This window comes from Neocloeon triangulifer, unplaced genomic scaffold (genome assembly GCF_031216515.1).
Source record: "Neocloeon triangulifer isolate White Clay Creek 2 clone unplaced genomic scaffold, ASM3121651v1 ptg000005l, whole genome shotgun sequence".
NCBI lineage: Eukaryota > Metazoa > Arthropoda > Insecta > Ephemeroptera > Baetidae > Neocloeon > Neocloeon triangulifer.
Genome location: NW_026775548.1, coordinates 513,226 through 540,809, shown reverse-complemented (window position 1 = coordinate 540,809; position 27,584 = coordinate 513,226). Strand labels below are relative to the sequence as shown.

The following is a 27,584-nucleotide window of genomic DNA, read 5'->3' as shown; positions in this document are numbered from 1 at the left end:
CTGTGATGCGGGTTGCTGCCTTTAATAATTTTACCTGCTACGTCTCACAAGTAATAATGAAAAGTTGTGAAAAGATTTTTAATAACTATTGAAATGATGGAAAGATTTAAAAGAACTGAAATTATTTGTTCTTCAAAAATCAATTTTTCCCTTGTTTTTAAATCAGTCAATTATAATGAGTCGTATTAGTGTTCATGGAAAAGATTTTCGGGACTCTCAAGGAACGATTCTTAAGTTAAATTTTAAAGGCAGAAACGTTCCTGGAGAATCCTTGCGCGAGAATCGTTTCTCTGATATTCGGACTCACCCAATCTCTCTTTTGTGAAAAAGGCTGCTTGAGTGCAAGAAAAAGTATAAAATAGTTTTCTCTTTCCTTTTTTCCCCTTTTAATATATTTCCAGTTTTTTCCCTCGCTTTAGTATTCCTTATTTTGGTGAGTATGCGGGTCTTGATTAATTTCCCTAAAAGACTTATTGAAACGTTAGCAAATTTTAATGAGATAACAAAGTCACGCACCGAGCTTGTTTATCGTAGACGCATAATTTAATTGTATAGCTATGCATTTCTTATCTCCGCTTTGCAGGGTATATAAAACGAGGAAGCGACTGGAATTTGTCTTCATTACCTAACTGAAAGTTGCATCGTCCAGTCGGAGATTTGAAAGAAACCAGCATGTTGCGTAATTCTTTTATTTCTTAATTTCGCTCGATCTGAATGAGAGAAAATAATTTTTTACACAGCTTTGGTGACCTACGACTGGGCTGGCCATTTTCCCTACGTCGTAAGTTTTTTTATTTTACATGTCCAAATGCATGTTTTGCAATTTCTTTGTCTGCATCTTTAAAGGAGAAAGAGCAAATTTTTCTGAATACTGAAAATCCTAATTGCATTTATGTATTTGTATCTGCTTCCCCGCAATTTCTCTTTTGCGGTTTCTTCTCTGCTATTTTTTATTTTATAGGGTTTTAAAATAAAACAGGCGAGAAGTTGCAAAATTTTGGCCTTTCCTAGTTTATTCTGCATATCATCTCAAGATTTCATCTCGCCATTCGTTTCCGCCAAAAAATAAAAAATTTCAAACACACAAATTTTAATTAACATCTCATCAAGGATTTTATCATTGATAAAAAATTGAATATTTGCAAAATATATGTGACAATTGAAACTCCAAGAACTAATTCTTTTTCAATCGGCAATTATAACTTTTGATTATTGTCTGTGGCATATTGACTTCACTTACATTTTTTGTACTTTTTAACTTTTTTGTGCTCAGAAAATTTTGTTATTTTTCTTAAGAAACTGGTAAATTATATAAAGGTTAACAAATATTTTTTCATTCTTATAATAATGCATAATATTGAAATCATTAAAATTTTTAATTCAGGCAAATTTTTATTTCTTCTAAGGAAATTGAACCCTTTTAGTGCCTCTCGGGGAAGGAAGACGTTTTAATTGCTTTTTTTTTGTCAGTTTTTTTTTTAATCACTATTATTATTTAGTCAACCCAACTCTGCTTTAAAAAAAAAAAAAAAAAAACGCCTTTTCAAAATGATAAAAATTTCATTAGCTTCTCGGACTGTCACACGGCAGTCTCTATTAGTCAGCAATTAAATATGGCGGTTGACAAATTAACAAATTTTATCTCCCCTTTTTTTCTTACTGTGTCACTGAATTGCTTTTAGTGAAACTTTTATATTTCACAGAACATTCAGGAAAGTTTCTTTTAGTGAAATAAATAGTATTTTTTTTTACTTTCTTGGAGCTCTGAATTCACGAGATGAGTTGCGTTTTGATTTGAAAAATCACTGAATATCTGGAGATAAGCGGAATTTTTAAACCATACCTATGCGGTGACAATCAAAATGTTGCAGTTGTACTTACACAGATGAAAATGTAAAAATCTAATTAGAATTTCACGGTTACCAAAAGTTAATGCATGCTATAAATTTAAAAAAAAAAAAAAAAATGCAAAAGGGAAGTTCCTTCAAAAAAATAATTTTTGAGTGTCTGGAAAAAAATTGAAATTAAAATTATTTAATAATTAATGGCCGTGTTACAAATTTATCTGAACATATTCAACCTGAAAAAATTGCGATTTTTCTTGAGTGAATATCGAACAATTTAACCCTGCACGCGTATGTTTGACAAAAGCATGTCCTCCTCTTTTCATTCTTGTGCTTAATTACTTTCAAATATATGCATCGGCCCAAAGCTAAGCCGTCGATTTCAGAAACCAAAATCTAATTAATCGATTTTGCAAAAATGCATGGCACGTTTATTCATTATTAAAAGATGCAAACTAATTTCCCAGGATTTTGAATTTCAATATCTTACACAATCTATATTACATATTGTATTGAAATAAAACAGAGCATTTTGTTCTTTCACTGCCATTGTTGTTAACTGTTTTTGCAAGCACCTTCCAAAACTTTTCTCGAACAAAATTTTTCGTCGCTTCTCCACTGGCACCACAAAAAGTAGGGCAGTGAGAAAAGGGGGAATTAGTTTGATTGTTGCGCTTCCTTGCGCTTTCTCACTTCCTGGCTTGTTGGCAAGATCGGCCGGGGCTTTTAATTTACCTCAAAAGTTTACATTTTTCCATCGCTTTCGAAAACAAAGCAATTAAAGCAATTTCATGGTCATTATTTCTTATCTCCCCTTTCAAGGTAAGTAAAAAGGGGAAAAGCGACAAGCGACTGACACTTTTCTTCACAACTTTTCTGAAAGTCGAATCGTGTGTCTCGTGTTGAAAGCAAGTTGAACGTCGGCAAAATGTTTTCACTCCTCGTTCTTCTCGCCTCTTTTTACTCACGTATATTTTCTTTTTCCAAATCGATTCAAGAAATAAAAAAATGATATTTTCTGCAGCGTCGTTGGCCACTTTCGGACCGACCCTGACCGCCGACTGGGCAGGCCAGTTTCCCTACGTCGTGAGTTATACTTTCCATTATTTCTCGACTCGGGGTAGATTTATTAATTGCTGCAAAGGTCAAGCTCGACAGCCCTGCCAACCCTTACGAGATCACCGTGCCCGCTTTTGTTGTCAGTGCAAAGATGGTGTTGGTTGGTGGATATGAGGAGTGAGTTGATCAGTTTTCTCATTCAAATTTACTTTTGTAAAAAAAGAAGACTTTTTAATTAAAAAAATTGCCAGTCCTTCTGACACTCCCGCGATAAGGTTGACGGACTACAAGTTGCAGGTGCACCCTGTGGCTAAGACGGTTTCATTCAGCGAGCCGTTCGCTGTTTTGAAGACGTGCGTGCCTTTTGGCCCGGCGCGTTTCAATTTGACAGAAAGCGAATTTTTTGACTTCCAAGCGGACAACACGGACGCGGCCATTATTTACTTTGAAGGCAACGTAAGATTAAAAATAAATCCGCAATTCCTATTATATTCAATTTTGTACGTGACAGAAAAATAATAATAATTCACGCTAATATAGAGAAAATGTTTCCAAGCGTAGAGTTACAATTATTAAAGATTCAGTTGAATGAAAACGTAGACGAAACTAATATTCTATAAATTTCCCACAAATATAACATCGTCTCTCTTTCATTTTTTTAATAAAAATCAGACCAAATCAGCATCGAAACCTGTATTTCATCTTTTGAACTTGTGTTTTGTGTGTGCAGAGTTTGAAGTCCAAATCAACGACGGTGAAGGATTCCACGATTTGCAACCTATACTCCGAATTTGGGGCGTGCATCACACAAGACGAAACCATTGATATTTGCAAGGTTAGCAGCATTTCGAATCTTTACTTTGCATTTTATTTTTTCCTCCATTTTTTTAAGACAAAAAGCTCTATTGAAGGTTAAAACTTAAAAATCCCCTCCTCTCTTTGGACAGGAAACTTTTGGCTATAAAGGAAAAAACAGATAATTAAAAGTTCATTGCTGACTTATTTAATCGTTTGCAATTGCTTATATTAAACAATAATTGATGCAAAAAATTAGATTATTTATATTAAGAAAAAACTAACTTGAACGCCTTTTACAAAATTTGAATGGCCGTTAATGAAACGAATTTTTTTTTATGATTTTTGCACATGTTTCTAAAATATATAATTGTTGCCTACAAGTCGTTCCAAAATTTCATTTTTGTTTTCAACGCTGACTCTATTGTGAAGCAATAACATTTGACAATATCGCGTTTTTTTTATTCGAGTGATAAAAAGTAAATGAAAAAAGAGTTTGCTTTTATCCAAAAATTACCACTCTGAAGAATGTTGATGGAATTCTGCGTGCAGATGTACTACACGGACAGCTACTACTACCCCACCTTCGTGCGGGAACCAGCGCTGGTGGTGAACGGCCGAGTGCAGGGAACTATGTTAGATCCGTCTTGCAATGAATATGACGACAACAGCAACAAAGGCTGGTTTTACAGGATTTCCGCCTTCCGCACAGATATTCTCAGCATGCCGGAGGTTATCATCGACAACCCCTAAGGAGAGTTGGCAAATTTTAGTTGGCTTTTGTAATCAATTAATTCGAAAATCGATTTGTGAAATAAAAATAGGTTTTTTTTTAAATTTGAATTTAAAATTTTTTGAATGAATCACACCATACGACAAAGATTTTCAATTAAATTGTAATAATTAATAGAACAAGCAAATCACTTCGCAAAGAACCAAATTTGAAGCAGGAAAATAATGAAATAAAAGCCAGCAAAATGGCAAAAGGATTTTTCACCAACTTGAACGTTTTAGTTGATTTCATTAAAATTTTTAAAGCCATTTATAATAATTTGTTATTAGAGGTTCAGCATTTGAACCGGAGCTTTCATTAAACAAACAAAACAAAACTAAACTTTTCAAGTCCAGACTGGTGCATTTTTTTTAATGTTTTTAAAATTTTCAATTTATTCAAGCACGGATTATTAAGAATAAATTTAATAATTTCTTTCCGAGACTGTACTTTTTAATTGGCAAGTTAAAATTAATTTCTAAGGAATTCCAACTTGAAGCACCGTTTTTGGAGAAATACACATAAATTTGATAAATTGAAATTAATACCTGGTTTCTTATTGTTACATCATGCAGCTGCAAATAAGATTGACTGGGTCTGGGATAAAACTGAGACACTAATTTAATTGTCGACTGCACATCTCTGGTGAGTATGTAATTGTGCCAAAAGTCGTTCTTCTCGGACAACAAACTCGGCCGTTTTTATACGTCATTTTTTTCATCTAAAATTTAGTTTGTTCAATTTCTTCATGAATATGAAAATAAAAATTTTTTGCAAGATAAATCATTGGATATTTCATTTTGACCCCGATTCTTAAATTTCATTAACAAATCTCCAGCCGTTTTCTAATAAAAAAATAATATCTAATAACAACTTTATTCCATCACGAAGCGCCGCTTTTCAAAATAGATTCAGAAGCAGCGATCGAAAGACACTTTTTCTTCCTCCTGCTGGCTGCGGCCGCTGCTGCTCCATCCTCAAGAGCGAATTCAATTAATTAAGTCTGCAGACGGCGGCGAGAGACACGTGTCGCGATCGAGAGAAAATTGAAAAGCCCTCGCTCGGTTTTATTGACCGAGATCGGCGCCAATTCAAATCTTTAGTGTATAAAAATTTACAGCATAGAAAGCTGCAGATGATTCGACAAATCGCTCATTTTTCTATGTATTTTTGAAAAATTGTATTTAGGAGCGGAGTTTGAAGCAGAAACATAAAATTCTGGCCCCAAAATAAAAGAAAAAAAAAACATCTTCGGACTAATTAAATTTTGTGGAATTCTGCGTCTTCAGAGAAGGAACTTTTTCACCACTCGCCTCAATTCATGAAAACAAATGAGTCATTAAATTTAATATGTTTCCTGATAAATTAATTGATCGTTTTAATAAATGCTTCTCTGTAGTTTAATAATTTGTTTGGAAATTGAGCGTTTATTATTATGTAAAAAATTCCGCCGAAGATTAATCATTAATTACGTCGTCTTATAAAATTGTATAATTTTAGCTCTTAAATTATACAAATAATTATTTATTTATGCAAGTACATTTGCACAATAAATTAATTGTACTTTCGAATATTCCACAAGCTGAACCTGAAATTTCTTGAGACGAATATCAAGAATTTGTGATGAAATTAATGATCTCCGGACCAAAATAAATTGGGCCATTGATTAGTTTCGACTTTAATACTGGATTTCGCTTCCTCCAATAAAAATCTCATTAATTCGTAGAGATTCAAAATATTTAACCTAAGTAAATTAAAAAAAAAAATCGTCTTACCTTTTAGGTCTTCTTGTTGTGCTTTTGTTGAAAATTCCTGATGATAAAAAAGGAAGAATTAATTGATCGCAATTAACAAATATTTATGCAAAACTACCTCGAATTCCGGCTTCCTTTGGCCCGATCTTTCACTTCCTGCCAAGGTCAGAGGTCGCCTGTGACCTCGGCACCACAAAGCGTCCGCCACACGGACATTTCCGGACGCCACAGACACGCACTTGGACACGCAGATCAGACGCACGCGAGCGCCCGAGACGCGAATCCGAGGGAAACTGAGCATAAAAGAGGCGCGATTTTATTACGTCATCGCATTCCCGCTGCTTTCGTTTGACGCGGTTTTGCTTTGTTTGCGGAAAGTGAAACTTTTTAGCAGGGAAGAAGAAGAATGTTGGAATGCAGCAGGAAAGAACTTGTTTTTGTTGGTTGCGGGCGGGGATGACAGAGCATTATATAAATTTCTTATTATGGAATATAAGAAGGGAAAAGGGGCGGGGCCTCCCTATGCCTGCCATGCGAAGAAACTATCCCCTCCCCTTTTCATAGCCTCTGTTCTGCCAATTTTTAGTTCACCTCTCGACCGAAGACCGAAATGCACACGTGCAGCGATGACGTCACGCCTCACATGACTCACATCACTTTGGACTTTGGACACTTTGTAATTTTTCAGGATTTTCAGTTTCCCTCCGATTCGCGTCTCGTTCGCCCGCGTGTGTCTCTGTTTGTCTGTGGCGTACGGAAATGTCCGCGCTGGACGCTTTGTGAACCTGCCACGGTCACAGGCGACCTCTGACCTCTGCAAATGTGCAAGATCGCGCCGAACGAAGCCGGAACTCAAGGTAGATTTCCATGATAAATTAGCTAAGCGCCCGTCAATTGTCATTAACGATCCTTTCTGCTTTTTACAGGAATTTTCAACATGCACATCAACAAAAAGACGTAAGTCAATCTGGTTTTTGCAATAAGTTTATAAAACGTTTCGATTTTTCAGACAATCTGTAGATATGTATAATGAGATAAAGGCTTCATTTTCCTCAGCAAGGCTGTCGATGGGGTGGCCGCAAATGCTATTCTTCCGCCAGCTACCGTTTTAGCGGTGATGACGACAGCAGACCTTGATTATATTATATGAAAAAGCTGGAAGAATTCTAAACATTCACGTGGATAAGACTTTTTATTCCGGTAGAAGATTCATTTATTTGAAAGCTTTTTCCCTTAGAAAAGAAATCCAATTCTCGGAAAATTCAAATCAAATGAAAACTTGAGTATGCGCGATCTTATAAATTTACTATTATGCTGAACGGGATAATTTTTTTTTTGACACAAATTGAAGTTTAACCTATTTCCCAAACAATTTGTTGATTACAGTACAAATTAATTATTCTAAATATTATCAATGAATTAATAGAGTTCCTAATTTTTATCCAGGTTCAGACAAATAATTTTGTGTTTTGATGGAGGCGATGCATAAATTGAAAAATTCTGTTGTATTTTTCAATACTTAAGCAGATTTGCAAGCTTATTTTAAATAAAATTTTATTCCGTCTAGAGTACGGAACGGCTGTTTGACTTAAAGAAGGAATAGCTCGCAAACCCATAATGGAGTTGCCTACAAAAGGTGTTGTCTGCAATCGGTGCAGTACTTAAAATAATAAAAATTATATTTATGTAGTAACCAAGGCGTGATAAAAAAAATTGGTGCGAATAAGCTCTTGGGAATTCAAGACACCAAAATTTGGTGCAAATAAATTTATCCACATTATATTACAATGAAGACATCAATGAAAACAATTTATTTCTGGCCATATTGGAATTTTGAAGAAATTTCTTTCACAAAATCTGTTCATTGCAAAATAGATGCAGCAAGTCTTGTTTGCAAAAAAATCCACTTTGCCTGTCGATGGAAAAAGAAAAACTGAAAGTTGTTTCAATTCTTGGAAGAAATATTAAGCATTTTCTTCAGCACATTTCATTCTCTTTAATTAAAATTTATGAAGTTAAATTGTTGCAAAAAAAAATCATTAATATAGTAAACCAATTTCTTGTGGCAGGTAAAATTTTCAACATAATTACAGAAATTAAATTAAATCTTACTTTTTCACAACTAAAATCTTTTAACCAATTTTATTTGACATACAAACACGTTTAAACAAAATCCACTGCAAGTATGGAGACAAAATATGTTTTAATTTTTTCTTTTTTAAAATTACAATTTCTATATTTGATTTGGTTTTCAGTAACATTCGCTGGGCAGTTCGCAGACGAAAGGCCGCTCATCGGTGCACGAATAGCTGACCAATTTTCCCTTTCTCGAATTATCGATGCGAACGCAGTCGCCCGCCTTGCGCGTGCCCTCCTGCCACAAGGGACTGTTCAACTCCAGCTTGGTCCCGTCGCGCCATCGGAAGTCCTTTCCACCTCCACTCCCTTGGTTTTTCGCCGATACGTGCCAACCATTATCTAATAATTTTGATTATACACGAGAGAGAAAAAAATGCGGTTTTTCGTTTTTCACCCAAATAAATTCCTCGTGCTTCTTCCCCGACCACCTGCAATTCATTTACATCTGTCATTGTGGCCAAATGGAGGCCTTTTTTGCTGCACGTCTCTTTAGCAGAATTCCAGGTTTTCTGTTGGGGATAAATAAATTTATTATAGAAAAATCCAAACACAGGAATTGACAATTACCTGAGCTGGGTAAGAAAAAAAGTACATCTTTTCGTTCGACAGCAAAACCAAGTTTGATGAACCTGCGAATTTATTAATCGAAATAAATTAATAAATTAATTTGGTCCATTTTATTTGCAAAACTTACGAGCGAGGTTGCATTTTGCGGAGGATCTGCGATTACGTTGCTGAAAACAGGAACATTTGCTTTGATATGAACAACAACAAATGTCATGAAATAATTGAATTTCATTTTATCAGAAAAGGATATTATGATTTTTCTAAAATTTATTCATGATAATTAAAATTTCTGTCTGAAAATGAAACAAATAAATTATCTGATTAATAAAATAATACTGTAACAATATTTGGTAACAATTAATAATTCATTTCATTTCATTTTTCAGAAAAAATTAAATTACATCAAATAATAAATGGATGTGTATGAATATCTTTTAATATACAAGCTTCAACTTAAAGTAAAATAAGTTTCTTGCAATAATTTTCCTTTTAACTCTTATAGTGATTTTCATCACTAAACTCTTACATCTTTTCCACAACTTTGTGATAGAATTGATATCAAACGACTTTTACCCAATCGCCTGTACGTATAAATAGAAATAATTTGAATTTTGTATTACCTTGTTTGAGGATTCGTTGGCCAGGGCGGCGGCGAAAAGCAAAAGAATGAGAGACAAGAAACGAGCCATGGCCAGTCTTTCTTCTTCTGCGTCGCCTTCAATTTGCCAAAGCTTTTTATCCCTGGCCTTTATCACTGCCCTCTGCCCTCGCTAGTCTGAACAGCCAAAAGCAAACAACATTATTTTTTCATTAAATTTTTACTTAAAATTTTGTCAATGTGACTTTAAAATTTTTTCTTCCAGCCCAGGAAATGAGCAAAGCAAAGTTATGAAAAATTAACAAAAATTGTTTATTTGAAACGCAAGTGAAAATCTATGAGCAATGCTGACGTAACTTCCCTAATTTTTTTTTATCATCTCACACGAGACTGAATTTGTTTTCCTCAAAAATGATAACAGGATCAAAATGGTCAAAGGGCAATCGCGGTTCAACAACAGCCAACGTGCGCGTTTGGCAAAAGATAAAGATTAATTTTCGACAAATATTATGGTATTTTTCCCTAGCAAAATAATACATTTTTTGTATTAAATTAAATAACAGTACTTACATAATTAACAAGACAAATTTGAACTGTCCGTATTGCATAAAAATTTCGGCGCAAAACCAATTAATATTTTGAGATCAAATTCACTACGTGTGGCAAAAGTTCCTTTCTTAATGTAAATTATTTCTTCCCCGTGCTTGTTTTCCTAATAGGATTTCTGCTTGCGATCAAGAAAGTCTCTTTTAGGTTGCCTTGAATAGTTCTGACTTTTTTCCCTCTATTTTTGTAAGTAATAATTTTATGCTGGCAGAAATCTTAAACGAATGAATTTATTAACGCTGCAAATTATCTTGTGAAAAAATAATTCCGTTCCTCTCCAAAAATGCGATCACGAACGGGGGGAAGCACGTGTCTTTTGTTTTATTATTGTTGTTTTATTTGTCCAAATTGTTACATCACATTGTTTACTTTTTAAGTTTTTAACCACAAGGCAAATTTCTATTTCGCAGGCGTGTGGGCTGCAGATCTTGAGTTCATGAGGATTTTGGTCCGCTGCAGGAGGTCGTCAAGCCTGTTCAGCATAAAAAAAGTGAGTACCATTTTTACCCTTTTTCCATTTTGAAACGGGAGTATACACGAAAATTTTGATATAAGATTTTTTTCAAATTTACATCCGCCAATGGTCATGAGAGTTGGTCAATTGAAGGAAAAAATGCACGCAGTTGAATTTTGTATGCAGATTTGCGAGTCGCAAATTGAAAGCTTTATGGATAGAATGGCAGAAACACACAATTTGTTCCTATTTGCAGGACTTGAAGATATTTTATCTATACTCTGTTGAAATTAAAACACAGAAAGAAAATTTTATTGAAAAAAAGTAGAAAAAAAAAATGAGAATTGTAGCGAAGAAACCAGATTAATCATCAGCAAATCAAATAAAAGTGAATTATTGCATATTTTTACCCTTTTTATTAAATAAGAAATTTAAAAATAATGATTGTCAATTAAGAAGAAGCTCCCATTTTAAAATCTGAAAATTGTGGTTCAGAAAAGTTACAAATAAATTGGTGATTATCGGTGGATGGCGGATACAGCCAGCGTTGTGCAATTTCGCCTGATCGGCCCAATTGTGGGTGAAACGCAGTTAATTTTTCAACACTTGAATGTGAAGTCTTCAGTTTTATTAAAAAATCGCCAGATTTGTCTTTTAAAAGGTTGGGAGTTTTTGGAAGAAAATACTCAAGCAAAATAAACAGAAAAATCCTGCTTTTTGATAAATATTTTACTCCGTTAATGAGACCCTATTTGTCTGCGGAAAGTGATAAAGTGAGAGACACGCAGGCGACAGTGAAATATGTCCATTTTTTAATCACACAAATGTGACGCGGGAAAAAAATGAACGCCTGCGGCGGTGAGATTAAAAAAAAAATGTCTCGTCATAATATGCAAAAGTTTCCGCTGTCGTCACCAAAATGCATGTTGGTGTGAAATTTTTGCTGGTTTTGTTGGGCGCCGTCGGCCCCTGCGCCAGGGCCGCCGACGGCTCCGTGGTCAACGTGGCCCTCTCAGAATATCCGTATTTGGTGAGAAATGTGCATTTATTTGCGTAATTAGATCGAATCAGGGTTTGCAGGTGTACGTGAGGCACAACTTGGGATCATCCGTTCGCTATTTGTTGGGCATGTTCCTTTCCAGACACTTCGTCTTGACCTTTGGAGGCTGAACTTCAGTGAGCCAAAATTAAATAATAAAATCGTGTGTTATACACAATATAATGTATGAGCAGAACTTTCTCAATCCAGCAACCATTGTTGGAAATAGGAGAATTCAAGATTTTGATATGGGAAAAAATGGGAAAATACTTTGTAAGATTTTTATATCAAAAGAGACGTGGTTTTCCAAGCTTTGTCAATCTCTCGTTTGAACCACCATAACTCGTGTCCCTTTGGGGAAATTTGAATTTCAGCCCCTCATTGATTGAATCTTTTTCAAATTCTCATACAAATTTGAAAGGCCTTGCGCAGATATTGTTTCGTTTGTTATTTTCAGATCGAAGAATCCTATATTTGTTTCGGTCGTGTCCCTTGACCCGGTGGTTGGGAACAGCTGGCGACCTAACAAAATCCACCTGGTGACCGGCACGGCAACGTGGGTGGTGCTCAGGGTGTGCAATTTCAAGTACAAGGGCGTGGTGATGCCGCTGACGCCGTCACTCTACCACAACTTCAACACCGCAGTCAGAGCTCGCGTCGTTTGGTTCAATCCCATCGATTATGTGCGTCAAAGATACATTTATTTTGTTGGCTGCATCTCATTCACACATACATCTGCATTTATCTTACCGGAAACATAACAAAACAAAAAAAAGCGAGAGCAATTTTTTCCTTCATATTCAAGATGTTCAGGTTGAAAGGGAAAGGAACAAACCTTTTTCATGAGAAAACAACTTAAGAGTGGCCAAAACGTTTCCCCTGTAAGAGTCAAGGGCAAACAATTATCCCAATCACTTGCAGGTCCTTCGGTCCTTCCGTTCATATGTATCACGCATTTGATAACAAAAGGTTATTGCCCTGTAACCTTTTTGTGATAAAAATATTTTTCAATGAATTATGTTTACTGAGACCTAAAGCAATTTATGGTTGAGTTGATAAAAAGAATTCCTTTAAAAAGATTAAAAAGCTGCACGTAAAAACTTTAATTTTAGCGAATAATTTGCTTACAATTTGTAATTGTTTTTTCTTAAGTGTATCCATGCTTGTATCTGCCTTTGACACAGATATCGAAGGAAAACATTGGCAGGACCAATTTGGGTAACCGTATTTTTGGTTTAGCATCAATAGAACAAGTCAAGTGTTACCATTCATTTTGTAAACAAGCATAATTTTTTTGGGTCTTTTTTTTTTTAAATTTAACATAACCTAACTTGATTTCTAATTGTAAATTGTAAACGAAAACAAGATTGGCCAGTGTTTTGACACCCAATCGTGTTCCTTGATAACCCGGCTACCGATTTTGCACAAAAGAATTTCAAATTTCCTTTTTAAATATTGCATTCCAAAACTCATACCATTGCATTCAAGATTTTTCAGTATTGTAAATTTAATAATTAAAAAATTCAGACTTTTCAAGCCCACGAAACTGATGTACCGGCGGCGTCCAGTTGCTCCGGTTTGTCCAATCCGGCCACACAGGCGTGCAACGTGTTGGACAATTCGTCGTTGTCATGCGACGTAATTTTGCCTTTATTTTTCGTTCTCCGAGTCAGCCAATTAAAGAATAAAACGTTGAGTATTCCCAACCCCTGGGGATAGGTGGACCGGTGGTGCGGCCGATGTTGGTGGTCGGGCCGGTGGTCGTCGCCAACCTCTACGGCCTCGTCTACTGCGCCGCCGACCGCTACACGGCGCCTCTGCAGTTCACCCGCCTGCAACCCTTCCACGACCAAATTGTGGCCGTCGCACCCATGGCCATCACTCCCTAGCCTAGATTCTACAACACATCATGCGTTTTGTTTGTGTGAAATAAATTTAAACACAGCTCGCAGAGAACTTAGTTTGTATGATTTTTACCCAAAAGGACCGAGGTTTGCCAAAGTGTCCGCAACTTTTTGTTTTCAAATTAATTGCTTCTCAGAGAGTCCACAGTCTGCAAAATAAAATTTGACCTTTTTGAAATTGTTCAATATGATCCTTCTAGTGCTTTTTATTGGCAACTCTTAATAATTAAGGCTTTTTAAATGCAACCAACATCCTACTTGTAAGTCTGCATAAAAAAAAACGCTTTATACGTTTGGGTGAAAAGTAGATTTTTGAGAATTTAAACCCCAAAGAAACCACTTGAAACGGGAAGTAATTAAATTAATAACTTTGACTAATTTTTTTCTTGGAAATTGGTGAATTTCCTCGTTATATGTTTTGCATGCATAAAGACTCAAAAAAATTATTTTGCTAATAGAAATTTTATGTCAAAGACACACATATTTTGATCAATATATATATATTTAGAATTTATTGAATCAATTCGTAATAAAGGTTTGAATTATGCAAAAGAATTTTCAATTTGATTGGGATTTTGCTAGTCGCATTCGGCGGGCAGTTGGCAAATGAAGTGGCGCTCGCTGGTGCACGGATTGCTGTTCAGAAAGCCGACGTTGTAGTTGTAGATCAAAACGCAGCCCCTTTTCTCGTCTCCCGCGTTGTTCACCCACAACGGACTGTCCAGGGCCAGATTGGTCCCGTCCTGCCACCGGAAGTCCTTTTCGTCCCCACTCGCAAAGTTTTTCGCCGAAACCCACCATCCGGGAACTGAAAATAATTGTATATTCAATTCCGGCCAATTGTAATTCGCCTGACCTTGTTTGACCCTCTGGCCTTGGTTTGCCACGATTTGTGCGTCATTCAGATCCACGATCGTGGCCAGATGAAGACCCTGTTTGACGCAAGACTCGTTCGCGGAATTCCAGTCGACCTGACGAAAATCAGGGGGAATAATTTAAAAAAAAACTTAAATTCTTACAAAGCTCGAGTGGGAAAACAAGTACTTTTTGCCGTTGGGCAGCAGCGTCAAATTTGCCAAACCTGCGATATGACATTTTTGTTAAATTGTAAAAAACTATAATTCAAAAAATTACGAGCTCGTTCGCAGGAAGTGTCTTTCAATAACTGAAAATGCGGAAGGGCAAAGTTTATTTAAATGGCGCATTAAGAGTTTTGAAAAATTTGTACACCTCATCACTTTCCACACTCGAATTTCCAATTTTCCCTTTCAAAATCAAAATTAGCTGCTGCTGCAATTTTATTTCCTCATCTTTTTTTGACACCTGCAAGCAATATCATGAAAATATTCACCAAGAAAATTTAATTTTGTACTAATGAATTTATAAAGTTTTTGAAAGATTTTTTTTTACCATCTGGTCGAATTGCTTCTGCGACGTTTCCGCATCTTTGGTCAAATTCGAAATTTGCTGCAGCAACGATTTGCACTCGACCGACGAATCTGAGTTCTGAATGGGAAAAGTGAAAATGGAATTTGCTGCGAATGGATGGAAATTTAAATTCACCTCGAATTTCTTCTCCAAACTTTCTTGCCTTTTCAAAACAGAGCCAACCAACGTGAGCAGCGACGAAAGCTGCGTCGAGATTTCCATTTTTGATTCCGTCTCCTTCACAACCTAAAAGCAGAGTTCATTTATCCGGTAAAATATTGAAATCTCGTACCCAATTTTCAAATTTGCTGGCAAATTTCTCCAGCCTCTTCACTCCGTTGGCACATTCGCATTCCTGATTGTGAAATATGTTGCACGCAGAAATGGAATTAAATTTCTCGTTAATTGTAATTGTTAAATTTTACCTGAATCACTGAATGCTCGATTTGTTGGAGGTCGCAGACTTGGGCCGTGAAAAGGCCGACGACCATCAACAACCAAAAACGGTCCATCGCCTCTATTTCTCAGCGGCGCAATGAGTGATTCAGTTATTGTCAACTCTCATCTTTGACCTCTGAAAATGTGATAATTACAATGACGCATTTTTGCTGATAATTCCGCCCAAGAGGAAAAAATAAACTGGGCCGCGAAAAAATAAAGAAAGGACTTTAATTTTTGCGTAATTTTTTTTCTTCGTAATTGAATGCTGAACTTGCGGCTTACTTCTTTTTACCGTTATTCCTTGCAAGCAATTAATTTTATCAAAATTGACACAAATTTGAATTAAAAAAAAAATCCTTTTTCAACTAAAGAATGTATTCCTTTAAAAAATGGTGGTTTTTTATTATAACATCTTAGAGATTTCCGCTCACATTCCTGCAGCTGCTATTTTCTAGTTTTAAAATCATTTCGGGCCATCGAATAATAATAACTTTTTTTGACAAAGTGCAGCGACCAACAACCACACTGGACTTGCCACCGCAAGTCCTTTTCACCTCCAAAGTTTTCACCAGAAATTCACAAACCATAATCTGAATTATCTGAAAGCAGAAATTAATGAAAATTCTGCCAATTTTTGTTCTGACCAACAATTTCTTTTGGGCCTTTGCCTCATTTTGATCTCTGCGGTTGTGGCCAATTTGGGTTCAAGTTTCGTTTGCAGAAATCCATCCAGTTTGTCTTTTTGAGTAAAATTATAAAAATTCAAATAAGCCGCGGGTCGGGTCGGTTATTTAGGTAAGAGAAAAAGTACTTACAATTTAAGTTTTTTCATAGGTGGACCAAAAACCTTTTATTAGCAAGATATATACTGACGTTTGGTTGGTCTGAAAATTGAATATATTTCCTAATTTATTTATCTTTTGTTCTTTTGAAGCCACCTTGATGGTATTTTCGCCAAATATAAATATTGTTTAAAATTCGGGAGGTGAATTTTTGTATTATATCATTTTACAACTGACCAGCACTTTGGGGATTGGCTTTGATTTCAATTTCACCAAAGTCGATGAAAATTTAAATTATTTTACTAGGTTGAGCTTCCCATTAATCGCCCAGCTTCTGCAGCGTGTTTTGTGGAAATATTCATAAAAATCATCATTTTTTTTCTTCGCAAGTGAAGCAATTCATTTAAAATGTGTGCTTTCTACCTTCTAGAAAATTCAAGAATTTTTCATTTCTATGCAGTCTTATACTTGAAAGTTAAAATTATTTAACTTGATATCAGAGGGGCATATTACATTTATGAATCATTCACTGGGTCCGAGTGATTGAGCTTAGCATTTTACATGAAAATAATTGCAGACGCCTTTTTTATCAGCTCTGACCCATGACCTAACCAGAAAATAAACCGTGATGAGGATAACATAGCCCAGCTATTATTTCCAGTTTCAAGATAAATTTTCCGTTAAAAACTAAAATCAGAAAATTTTTTCCTAGGGATTTAATCAGTTATAAAAATGTAAAATCTGCACTAATTTGAGGGTTTTATTTAAATTTTTACCTTCAAAAGGCTGTGAATGAATCAGGTGGAGGTGTTCAATAATTTTTGTTAACACAAAAGCCATTTTGAAGGACAATTTATTTCTTGAAATTCTACAGATCCAAAGCAACTTCTTTGGAAATTTACAAATACAATAAATGAATTGTTCTTGTAGGCTCTGTTTGAAGGCCTGAACTGAAACATAAATAGCATATCGTACTCAAGAGATGGAAAAAATGTTGAAATTTATTAAAAAAAGCTTTTAATTCTCACAAATCAAGTTAATTATAAATCTTTTGTGGCGAAGAAAATCCGTCAAAAAATTAATTTACCTATTGCTCGGTTTTCAACTTGACGCCACTTGCTTCCTTCCAAATTTTCAAAAGGCGATCCTTCGTCTGGATTACCTGAAATATATTATTCTCGCTCAATCAGACATTTTCCAAAGAACTCTAATAAAAATGTACAAAATTGCAAGTGTTATTCGATTGTTGCGCTTTTTCCTCAATGCGGGACTTTTCCTCAGACAATTTCGAAATCTGAAGTTGCTGCGTCTCGATCTGAAATATCCAGTTCAAAATCGAACAAATTCCCAGAAATTTACGAGTTCAGTACCTGCTGTTGGAGGTGTTTGGCCGTTTCGTTGCTCCGTTTTTCCGCCTCCGTCAATTGCGAAATCTGCTCTTTCAACTCCTCAATTTTCCCAACGCTGTTTTTCAACACCTGGAATTTTTCAAATTAGAATTTTTTCTTCTCAAATGATTTGTAAAATTTTACCGATTCCTCTGACTTTTGCATAATACTGGAAATTTTCCCCATCATCGCCTTGTAATTTTCAGTAGATTTCTGGAAGCATTTTTTTTTCTTTATAATTTAACAGATTAGGATCGAGCTGACCTTGACCAGTTGCTCCAACTTTTCATGTTTTTCCAACATGCCGTCGACCAAGTTGCGCATCTGCGCTTGCTGCGTCGAAATTTTCTCCTCCGCTTTCTTCACCTTCTCCAACTTGCGATTTAAATTATATTTTACTAAGAATTCAGCTTGAAGAAATTTTAATCATATTTACGTGAACTTGGAACGCGTTTCCGATTTGCTGCAGCCGTTCCACCGCATTCGTCAAACTGCACTCCTGAAAACAAACTGCACTCCTGAAAAACGCACTTACTTGAAGATCGAAAATATCTCGGTTTCTGTTAGAAAAAAATGTGAAATGCCCAAAGTTCTTGTAAATGAGACGACTTTGCTATATTACCCAAGGTCGCAGGTCAACGTTCAAGGTCACTTTTGTGAACATGAATTTTTATGAAAATATTTATAATTTCTAAAAAAAATCCCCAATAGCTTAGCACATTGGTGATATTATTTTTTTTCCAAAATTGTCACATTAATTATAAATTTGTACAAAGAATTTTTCCTAGCAAAATAAAATTAATTTAAAAAAAAAATTTTTTTACCTCAAATTGATGTTCAATTTGCTGGATGGCGGTGTGGGCCACGGGAAGGAACGCGACGAGCAGCAGCCAAAGTCGGTTCATGTCGTCTCTTGTGGGATTTGTGAATGCCACGAGTGATGCGAGCACGCTTTTTATGTAATTGCCCCCCTCGATGTGATAATTCTGACGAGGAAAACAAACAAGGAAATTTGTATTTAAAATGAGATTGATGCATTCAGGAAATTTAAAGTGTATTGAATCAATAAAAATTGCTTTTCCCTTGGAAAATTAAACCTATCTTCAGAAAAAAGCAAAATAACATTTTTCCAAAAAAAAAAAAAAAAAAAAAAAAAATTACAAATTTTGCCCCCAAATTTTTTTTAAGATAAATAAATATTAATATAAATAATATTAATACTAATAAATATTATATTTAAAATTTAATTTGCTTAAAAAAACTGCGATAAAAAGATGATTTTTTTATAATAAAATGGCTCGGTTCAAAATTTGATATTAATTGTTGCGGTAATTCTCTCGTCTGCTTCCTCGTCACATTTGCCAGACCAGAGGGCACAGATCAGTGATAAAAGTTGGCCCAATTTCTTCATGAAATGATTATCAAGCGAGTGGCACAGAAGAGCAACAAAATATTAAGATTTTTCGTTTATTAATAAACGAAAAATCTTATATCTACATAGTTTTAAATAGCTCAATATGTATTAAAAATTCTTAATACTTTTTAAAATTATTGGAAATTAAAACAAATGTATGTAAATAACAAACACTAAAATATAAAGTACAAAATATATTGTAAAATTATATGATAAATTTGTAATAAACAAAATTAATATCTTTTTTAACAAAATCACTTTATGAAAATTTTTATTCTATACCATTTAACAAATATTTACTACAAAATTTCGGTAAGATTTTTATTAATTAATTAATTAATTTTCAAATTCACGTCAGTAGCAGTCGCTGGGAAGTTCGCAAATGAAAAAGCGCAATTCGGCGCAACTCAAACTGTCCAGCTTGCCGCCGTTCCAATTGTAGATGCGAACGCAGTCCTGTGACTTGTCCGCGCCGTCCTTCCACAACGGACTGTCCAACTCCAATTTTGTCCCGTCCTGCCAATGGAAGTCCTCCCCAGAATTTCTCGCCAAAACCCACCAACCGTTGTCTGCAATTAACGTTTTAAATCAACCTTTCCGCCTTTATAACTTTTGTCGCCTTGAATTTAGAAGAAATTGTTAAATACAAAATGTGTGCAGAAATAAATTTATTACATTTTTTTTCTCCAAGAAAATATTTTTCTCAAGATCTGCAGCTCAAAAGCCAATAGAAAAATGACAACAACTTTACTTTTGTTCAAACAATAGAAATGGTTAGAGCTGAAAATTGTCCAATTGAAGTTAAGGTTTTCAAACTTTGTTTTCTAGACTTGCAGGCGAAAAATAATCAAAATTGTCGGCTCACGGTAATTAGTTCTTTGTGCTTCTTCCGCGACCACTTCTGCCTCATTTTGATCTCTGATCGTGGCCAAGTTTAAGCCCAAATTGGTGCAAGTCTCGTTTGCCAAAGTCCAGTTCACCTGCGATCATAATTTTTTTCAATAAAGGCCTTTACAGCCTTTTAGGAAAAATCAAATATTAATATTTACAGCAGTGACGTGCAGGAAAGAGTACTTTTTGCCGTTGGACAGCGTCTTCAAATTTGCTGATTCTGGAATGTTCAAATAATATAAACTCTATTTTTCTTTCATAATTTTGCCGCTTACTGCCTAAACACTTGATGGATAATTTTATAGCATCATGCTGGAAAATGCCAAAAAAGCTTACAAATTAATAACAAATTAAATTACAATTTCAACCTCATGTTGCTGCTGCGTGGCCAAATTCCCCAACTTTTGACTTAGTTCTTCAAAATTCTATGGGATTTTTTAGATAATTTGATTCGATAAAATTGGGAAATTTTTATTGATTAAACCTGATTTTGGCGTTTTTCAGCGACGGCAGCCAAATCATTTAATCTTTGGTTTGACTCGTTGAAATTTCTCATCTGCAAATATGTTAAGATTAAAGCTAATGTGGCTTTCAAATTTTGTAAAGAAAAAGGTGCTTTTTTTTATCAAAAACTTACCTGATCGTACACAATTTGTGACAATCGATTGAGCTTCTCATTCATCTCATTCCAGTTCTTTGTCAGCTCTTCCAGCATCTCCAATTCTCGCGTCTGTAAATTTATTGTGAAAATAAAAAAAAATTACACCATATTTCAAAACTCATCACGCACGGAAAATTGGTCATTCTGTGCTCCCCCCACCTCCCCTAATTTTTCTCGATAATAATTGAATGGTTTTAAAATAAATAATATGCTTTTTTATTACATAATTAAATTTCATTGAGGGCGATCCAAAAGCCTAACCTGGCCCAGGCTAACTTGACTTGGCCCCGGGCTAACTTAGCCCCCCAGCAAAATTGAATGGCGGGTTAAATTAGCCCAGGCCAGGTCAAATTAGCCTGGGCCAAGTTAGCCTTTTGGATCGCCCTTATTATATTTTCCGAACAAATTCTGAATATTTGAGCAAAAATTCCAATTTTTTATTGAGAAATTGAGAATCCGTTCAACGTGCAAATTTGGTTTCTTTTCAAATCAGTGAATAAAAGTATGGTTTAATATGATTGCTTATTGAAATTGATATTTATAAAATTTGGTATGTTTACCTTTGCCGAATTTTCGGCCAGGACGGACGCGAGGATGAACAGCATCAACACGCGGAGCATCTCAGTTTTGCTCTCTTGATTGTATGATTGAGACGTGAAAATATCATAAGGACGCCTTTTATCACTGACCGGTGCCCTCTCGACCGAGACACAAAAAATTTGATAAGCATAAAACAACCATTTGATAAAAGTTCTCTTCTTTAACAAGTTTTAAGCCAATTTTGGGATGCATGAATACACTTTTTTTGCATTGTTGGAGCAAAACGAAGTTAAATTGTTTTCAACAATGGAGTGTAAACAAAAAAACAACAATTTAATATTAATGAAAAGTTATAATTTTATAGATGCTGCCAAAGTTTTTTGTCTTCTTACCACAAAATCTCGTGGTATGCTCGTGAAATTTGGTTTATTCTGTAATGAACCAATAAATTTAAGGTTTTTTTATAATATTAGTTTTTGAAGGTCATTGAACCCTCGCCGCATGAGTATGATGACGAAAAAATTTATAATTTTACTTGCTTTTCCTTGTCACACTGCTCAACTAAATGGTCTCGCTATTTAAACGATAAAAATTAATTAGCCCAGCGTTGACGAACAATGCAATCAAGTCAGTAATTAAAAACGGCGCGGTTGTGCACAAATAATTCTTATCTCCCTCTTTTTTCATACCGGCCTGTTTTTTATGCGGTCGACGTGAAGAACGCGACCGAAAAATTTGTTTCACAGAAATTTAGGCAAATAAAACAAGATGGTTTCATTGCATATGTAGCTCTGATTTGCGTTTTGTTTTGAGGAAAAAGATGTTTCTTACGATCAAAACTTAAATGCAAGTGGATTTTGTCAACACAAATACTATTTAATTTTTCTAATATACTTCATGGCAATGAGGATTTTTAATGAATCGCAAATTTCTGATGTTCAAAATTCAGAATTATTATTATTGTTGTTTATTTGTCCAAATTGTTTCTCAGGTTTACAAAGAGAAACTCATCTTTCTGGCTGGTCATAATTTTTACTCTCATATAGATCTAATTAGTCTTATTTGCGTGAGAAAACTGCACCAACCCTGCAAATTAAAAGGAAAACCTTGTCACAATTTCACAATTAGGCTCTAGCTTGCTACAAAATCTTTAAAAAAAATTTAAATCAAAGGGTTGAGAAGATACAAAGCTTGGGTTTAGGAAAGTAAAAGATTCTTTTTCTGTTTTTATTCTTATTGAACTTGAAATTTCTAAATCTCTTCAAGTAGAAAAAATTCTACGCCTCTGCAATTCCTAATCAAAGCATTTTGTTTTATTGGTCTCAAGAAAAAAAACCCACTGAAAATTCACGCGTGTTTTTTATTGCACAAATCATGTTGGCTTCCGAGTTCGAAAGTTACAGGAGAAAAAAGAATTGTGAATTGTTGCTCAAGGATTGTCGACGACAATGCCTGAAATGCCGAGAATGTCTTGGCGTCTGACAACAATCTTGTCAAACTGGGTTGGTAAGATGTTGTCGCCTGCCATGTTGCAATTTCCTCGGCTCAAAAAGCCCTGCACTCGGCCCTGCACCACCAACGCTGCTGTCCACTCGTAGGTTGCGGCGTCTTTGATGTACGTCTGCGTACGCAAAATTACAGAACATGAGTTAAATGCACTTGAGATTTTGGATGCCAAGATTGAAATTAATGCAGACCGTGCAAATACCAGGCGTTGAGTCCGTTGCGACGCACGCCTGATTAGCAGAGATTCCCGCGCTCAATGCTGCGTCGCAGTTTGCGTCCGACAGTGCCGTCGTCGACTTGGACAGCAAAGCCTGCTCAAAACTCGAAGTATTAATTTTGGAAATTTACGGTTTCTCATATATTATGTTGTTGTTTATTTTGTCTTCGTGAAAAGTATTGAACAATCTTTAAAGATGATTTAGACATTAGGATCATTTCAATAACAACACAATTTTGGGAGGTCACCGTGTCAATTTTTGAGAAAATAAGTTGAAAATTTTGGTTCTATCCAATTTTCGAGTTTCCAAAATATCAAGTTAATTTTGAGCACTTTGATTTAATTTATGCAAACACATAATATTTTCTTAGCTCATGATTTGGTTCTTATAATCTTTTAACTAGCAAAAAACCTTCAAATTTTGAACAAATGGTTTTGAAAATTTCAATTAAAAGCCATTTAAATTTGATTGTTACCTCAAAAAGGAGTTGATTTTTCATCAAAATAAACATACTTTTCACTTATACAGACTTCAATTGGAGCTTGATTTTCTCTTATCTTTTAAATGTGCAGAGATATTTCCTAACCATAATTGCCAATGTTTTTAGGTTCCTCTGTTTCTGTCGATTTACTTTTGGCAACAAAATCAAAGCTGAAAATATGGCATTATAATTTCGTCCAGGTGTGGAATTCACTACTTTCTTGCAAATATGAAATAAGTGTAAACGAATGATGGAAAACTCTCACATTGTTGTGGAAGAAGATAACGGCGGCGTCGGAAGTGTCGGCCGAGAAAGTGTAGAATTCACTCGCGGTCAAATTGAATCGGGCCGGGCCAAAGGCTTTGCACGTTTTCACCACATTGTAAATTCCAGCAGCAGTCCCGACCAACTTGACCACCGAGTGCACCCCCAGGGCGTAGTCGGTCATCGTGAACAAGTTGATGGTAGCTGGACTGCAGGACAATTGGTTTGGACATCAATAAACTTTCAAACACTTTGCAACTTACGTTAAAAACTGATAAACCAACGCCATTTTGGAGCTCAAAACTAAACCGGTCACGGTGCGCTCAACTGTGCTGCTCGGGTTTTGAAAGTTGACCTTTGCAGACTCTCTCGTTATAGTGAATCGGCCCTGAACAAAAATAAAAGTACTCACGACGTAGGGGAACTGGCCAGCCCAGTTGGCGGTCACCGTCGGTCCGAAGGTGGCCAGCGAGGCTGTGCAAAACACCATTTTTCAATTCGAAAATCGAAACAGAAATGAAAGATTTACGTGTGAAGAGAAAGGCGAGGAGAACGAGGACGAGCATTTCAAGTTCGAGTCTTCAAGACTTCTGGAAAGGTAATAATTAAAGTTCCAATTGCTGCCTCGTGTTTTATACCTTCCAAAGGTCGTTCATCGGGCGTAGGGGAGATAAGACATTCACAATAAAATTGCTACGTTTATGCGTCACACTTGTTTAAATTGGTATCTCTCGAAAAATTATGTGTTTTCAAGTCCTTGAAGGAAAAGCAGCCGGGCCCGCTCGCCACCGAGACAGGAAGTGCTGCGAAATGAGGTGAAAGTTTAAAAAAGTGCTGATATTATGCTGGAGAAAACAGTTTCATTTTCAGTATTTATTCATGTCACATGACTCGGTGTTTGTGCTTTACAATATCAATTACTAGAAAAAAAAATGACCGCACTGCCATGCTTGCATATAATGAAATATGTTGGGTTCTTCCTTCAACTGAACTGCAATAATGTAATTAGCACACTTTTTTTAAGGAGTTTTTTTTTCACCAATTATATTACATAACAGTAACACACACAAAATATTATATGAAATATTAAAAAAAAAAATTATTTTGAAGTTCTTCACCAAAGAAGTATCTGAACGAAATTTAATTTGAAATTCACCCACTACATAATATTAATTTTAACGTTCAACCCCTAATTAAGTGGGTAGATTTTTTTTGCCAAAAAGATCAAATTTTCTTTGTACCTGTAATGATTACAGGTGGAAATTGAAAGTTTTTAAAGGTTTTGTTGAATGTTTAGTTTTGCTCAATAAGGTAAAAATTCAGTACAACGTTTGGTTGCCGCCGAGTTTTTGAAAACTTCCGGCAAGAAACGAGATAGCAGCCCATTCAATTTAGGGCATTTACATGACTCTGGCAACAAAATTTTTCACTTCTTCAGCTCGTTTCTGCATAATTAGGGCACACTTGATTTTAACACTCCATTCTAAAAAAAATCAATATCATCAAAACGATAAAAGATGAAATTGGTCCATCATATGCCTATTTTTAATTTATTAAACTTGTGAAAGATTTCAGAAAACTATGTGAATTTTTTAAACATATAGTTAATAAAAATAGATCTATAAAATGTTAATAAACATGTATTGCAATCAAGCGAATGCATTTAAACACTTTTTGGCAGCACTGTCGATTTTGATGCACCTGGAAATGGTCTAGTAAAATTTGCTCATGAGGAGCTTCAAGAAAAAACTAATATTTATTTTTCATCGATTTATACAATTTCAAAATGTTCTGTAAACAAAAGTTTCGGTCTTCAGCTTCACCAAAAAGAGGTCAGCAGGAAAAAGGTGGAGTTAAGAATTTTGATTGTTGCGCTTCCTTTGTATGTTTCATATTTAATTGCTGCGGCTAATAATGGGCACTGCCGTGATACTGTCTGAGGAGCTAATTAACTTTTTATCATTTTGAAAAAGCGTTCTTGAAAAAAAAAAGCAGAGTTGGGTTGACAAAAAAGGCAAAACAGCGAAAAGGCAATTTTGTTATCTTTTTACCTCAAGAGGCGAAAGAAGTTTAAATATGGTGATTTGAATTTAAATTCGACTTTTGCTCTATGGTTTTTCGTGAGTTTTTATTGTTTAAGAAAAACAATATTGTTTTTCACCATGAATCAACCCTCGATCGTGAACTTCTACTACAAAAAAAGTAAATATGTTTAAATGAAGAATAATATTAAAGTTTGTCTACAATTTTGGATTTTAAAGGAATTAATTTTGTAAGAAAAGCGTGATGGGCTTCCAGAATTATTAAAAGCTGCAGTAAATTGAAGTTGCCCGATTTATTCCACAAAAGAATATTGAAAATTGAAAACTGAATTTAAACAGAATTCTCATATTCGTGCGCCTTTCATTTAAAATGGAAAAGTTTGTATTTAATTCATTCATATACACAACACCTCATGGTACACGTCACGCCTACAAACACTTTTTTGTCCTTCAGTTTCACTCCGATTCGCGACAAGATCGTTTCGCATCTGTCATTCTTTGGTGTCCGAAATCGTCCGCGTCGGACGCTTTGCGGTTCAAAAGACACTTGCCGAGAGGTCACAGTCGACTTCTGAACTCCGCAGAAAGTGCAAGATTGAGCCAAACTGAGCCGAGAAATATAGTTTTATAAATTTAATTGCTAGTCGATCATCATTTGCTCATTCATCATTTGGTCTGTTTCAGGAATTTTCAACAAAAAGATCAAGGTAAGTTAATTTTGATTAATATTTTATAGCGAAACTCTTGTTTAAATCAGCTTACGAGATATTTGAACGAACATTCGGCGGCGTGAATAAATTTTTACTATTTTGTAGGGAAAAATAATGAGCAATTTATTGTTTCTCTTAAACAAGCGTGTTTATTATAAACACCTTCAGGCAAGCGAGTATTTTAACAAAATTCTAAACGCTTATGCTATGGATCAATCAGTAGCATTCTCTGGGAAGCTCGCAAACGAAGAACGGTGATCCATTGATGCAGAAATGAGTGTTCAGTTTGCCACGGTAGATGAAGACGCAGTCGAAGTTAATCTTGTTCGCTTCGTCCCCCCACAAGGGACTGTCCAACTCCAGCTTGGTGCCGTCGTGCCAACGGAAGTCCCTTTCGCTCCAGCTTTTCGACTTTTTCGCCGAAACCCAAAAACCGTTGCCTGCAAATTTCGGCCAAAAAAATTAAATATTTACAATTATAACAACCAATATTCTTCTCACCAGGTCTGGTTCTGTCAGCCTCGGCCGAAACTACATCCGCGTCCATTTGGTTGCTGATCGAGGCCATGAGCAGACCTTTGTTGGCGCAAGTTTCGTTCCCTTCGAATCAGCTTTTCTACGGGAGAGCAAAAAATCAAAATCAGATGGAAAAATTATTTAAACAATTTATTTACTCTGATGCCGGGAAACAAGTACTTCTTGCCGTTGGCCAGCGTCGTCAACTCGGCCGAACCTGGAATTTAAAATGTATTTATAAATTATTAATTTATTTTTTATAAAAAAATTACCAAGAGCAAGAGAGCATTTGGACGGAGTTGATGTGGTCGTGGATTCAACAGTCTGGAAAATTAGTAACATTTACTGATTAATTTAATTCCTTAAATTTTCTTCCATTGTTGAATTTTATTAAGAGGCTTAAATTGAACTCCCAAAGAAAAAGGAAGTAGGAGTTAAATTTTATGTTAAATTCTCAATTGGAATCAACTTATGTAATTTTATTTGAAGTGAAGAGCGGACAGAAATTTATGATTGAAAATATTCAAAACTTATTAGTAATTTCTCTATAACACTTCAAATATATTTGCTCAAATAATTGTTTTCCACTCTACATTAAAAAATTTTTTAATTTATTAAAAAAAATTGATACCTTGGTTGAAGATTCGCTGGCCAGGGCGGCGGCGACGAGCAAAACAAGCATTAAGATGAAACGATCCATGGTCCGCGTCTTTCCACTCAATTGTGAGTCGCTCCGTCTCGATCCGCTTTTTATCCATTCTACATATCGCT

General features: G+C 35.3%; 7 protein-coding genes and 2 long non-coding RNA genes across 11 annotated transcripts; 3 read left to right on the top strand and 6 right to left on the bottom strand.

Annotated features, from left to right (window-relative positions):
- Nucleotides 1-630: 630 nt before the first annotated feature.
- Nucleotides 631-4,528, top strand: LOC132193881 (uncharacterized). Its single transcript, XM_059614819.1, has 7 exons — nucleotides 631-679; nucleotides 741-781; nucleotides 2,869-2,930; nucleotides 2,989-3,080; nucleotides 3,155-3,359; nucleotides 3,634-3,738; nucleotides 4,251-4,528. The coding sequence occupies exons 4-7, from the start codon at nucleotides 3,055-3,057 to the stop codon at nucleotides 4,449-4,451; spliced, it is 537 nt and encodes a 178-aa protein (XP_059470802.1). The 5' UTR covers nucleotides 631-679; nucleotides 741-781; nucleotides 2,869-2,930; nucleotides 2,989-3,054; the 3' UTR covers nucleotides 4,452-4,528.
- A 2,372-nt stretch (nucleotides 4,529-6,900) lies between these two features.
- Nucleotides 6,901-7,729, top strand: LOC132193964 (uncharacterized). The gene is made up of 3 exons (XR_009441503.1): nucleotides 6,901-7,081; nucleotides 7,151-7,181; nucleotides 7,234-7,729. It is a non-coding gene; the product is annotated as an uncharacterized LOC132193964 (long non-coding RNA).
- Nucleotides 7,730-8,332: 603 nt separating this feature from the next.
- Nucleotides 8,333-9,681, bottom strand: LOC132193963 (uncharacterized). The gene is made up of 5 exons (XM_059614962.1): nucleotides 9,551-9,681; nucleotides 9,058-9,097; nucleotides 8,931-8,992; nucleotides 8,758-8,872; nucleotides 8,333-8,702 (listed from the first exon to the last, which is right to left on the bottom strand). Exons 1-5 carry the CDS (start codon nucleotides 9,617-9,619, stop codon nucleotides 8,476-8,478), a joined length of 513 nt encoding a protein of 170 aa, XP_059470945.1. The 5' UTR covers nucleotides 9,620-9,681; the 3' UTR covers nucleotides 8,333-8,475.
- Nucleotides 9,682-11,502: 1,821 nt separating this feature from the next.
- LOC132193911 (uncharacterized) lies at nucleotides 11,503-13,770 on the top strand. Its single transcript, XM_059614865.1, has 5 exons — nucleotides 11,503-11,618; nucleotides 11,669-11,764; nucleotides 12,085-12,310; nucleotides 13,155-13,265; nucleotides 13,325-13,770. Exons 3-5 carry the CDS (start codon nucleotides 12,230-12,232, stop codon nucleotides 13,514-13,516), a joined length of 384 nt encoding a protein of 127 aa, XP_059470848.1. The 5' UTR covers nucleotides 11,503-11,618; nucleotides 11,669-11,764; nucleotides 12,085-12,229; the 3' UTR covers nucleotides 13,517-13,770.
- Nucleotides 13,771-13,992: 222 nt separating this feature from the next.
- Nucleotides 13,993-15,533, bottom strand: LOC132193845 (C-type lectin domain family 4 member F-like). Its single transcript, XM_059614767.1, has 9 exons — nucleotides 15,385-15,533; nucleotides 15,252-15,314; nucleotides 15,095-15,205; nucleotides 14,942-15,037; nucleotides 14,762-14,854; nucleotides 14,666-14,696; nucleotides 14,551-14,612; nucleotides 14,388-14,502; nucleotides 13,993-14,339 (listed from the first exon to the last, which is right to left on the bottom strand). Exons 1-9 carry the CDS (start codon nucleotides 15,469-15,471, stop codon nucleotides 14,110-14,112), a joined length of 888 nt encoding a protein of 295 aa, XP_059470750.1. The 5' UTR covers nucleotides 15,472-15,533; the 3' UTR covers nucleotides 13,993-14,109.
- A 1,450-nt stretch (nucleotides 15,534-16,983) lies between these two features.
- On the bottom strand, nucleotides 16,984-18,502 carry LOC132193846 (uncharacterized). 2 transcript variants are annotated; one of them, XM_059614769.1, is made up of 8 exons: nucleotides 18,395-18,502; nucleotides 18,007-18,069; nucleotides 17,835-17,945; nucleotides 17,715-17,783; nucleotides 17,553-17,660; nucleotides 17,405-17,497; nucleotides 17,270-17,344; nucleotides 16,984-17,127 (listed from the first exon to the last, which is right to left on the bottom strand). In XM_059614769.1, the coding sequence occupies exons 1-7, from the start codon at nucleotides 18,473-18,475 to the stop codon at nucleotides 17,270-17,272; spliced, it is 600 nt and encodes a 199-aa protein (XP_059470752.1). In that variant the 5' UTR covers nucleotides 18,476-18,502; the 3' UTR covers nucleotides 16,984-17,127. The 2 variants fall into 2 exon arrangements, with proteins under 2 accessions (XP_059470752.1, XP_059470751.1); XM_059614768.1 differs by having other exon boundaries at nucleotides 16,985-17,132.
- A 727-nt stretch (nucleotides 18,503-19,229) lies between these two features.
- Nucleotides 19,230-21,187, bottom strand: LOC132193885 (hepatic lectin-like). The gene is made up of 8 exons (XM_059614823.1): nucleotides 21,097-21,187; nucleotides 20,513-20,605; nucleotides 20,360-20,431; nucleotides 20,244-20,300; nucleotides 20,151-20,187; nucleotides 20,034-20,095; nucleotides 19,850-19,964; nucleotides 19,230-19,553 (listed from the first exon to the last, which is right to left on the bottom strand). Exons 1-8 carry the CDS (start codon nucleotides 21,154-21,156, stop codon nucleotides 19,339-19,341), a joined length of 711 nt encoding a protein of 236 aa, XP_059470806.1. The 5' UTR covers nucleotides 21,157-21,187; the 3' UTR covers nucleotides 19,230-19,338.
- Nucleotides 21,188-22,457: 1,270 nt separating this feature from the next.
- Nucleotides 22,458-24,318, bottom strand: LOC132193961 (uncharacterized). 2 transcript variants are annotated; one of them, XM_059614960.1, is made up of 7 exons: nucleotides 24,184-24,318; nucleotides 24,075-24,135; nucleotides 23,958-24,019; nucleotides 23,809-23,900; nucleotides 23,547-23,754; nucleotides 22,774-22,893; nucleotides 22,458-22,697 (listed from the first exon to the last, which is right to left on the bottom strand). In XM_059614960.1, the coding sequence occupies exons 2-7, from the start codon at nucleotides 24,109-24,111 to the stop codon at nucleotides 22,506-22,508; spliced, it is 711 nt and encodes a 236-aa protein (XP_059470943.1). In that variant the 5' UTR covers nucleotides 24,112-24,135; nucleotides 24,184-24,318; the 3' UTR covers nucleotides 22,458-22,505. The 2 variants fall into 2 exon arrangements, with proteins under 2 accessions (XP_059470943.1, XP_059470944.1); XM_059614961.1 differs by having other exon boundaries at nucleotides 24,075-24,132; nucleotides 24,184-24,271.
- A 2,109-nt stretch (nucleotides 24,319-26,427) lies between these two features.
- On the bottom strand, nucleotides 26,428-27,557 carry LOC132193880 (uncharacterized). The gene is made up of 5 exons (XR_009441493.1): nucleotides 27,445-27,557; nucleotides 27,086-27,137; nucleotides 26,972-27,030; nucleotides 26,799-26,913; nucleotides 26,428-26,737 (listed from the first exon to the last, which is right to left on the bottom strand). It is a non-coding gene; the product is annotated as an uncharacterized LOC132193880 (long non-coding RNA).
- Nucleotides 27,558-27,584: the final 27 nt, after the last annotated feature.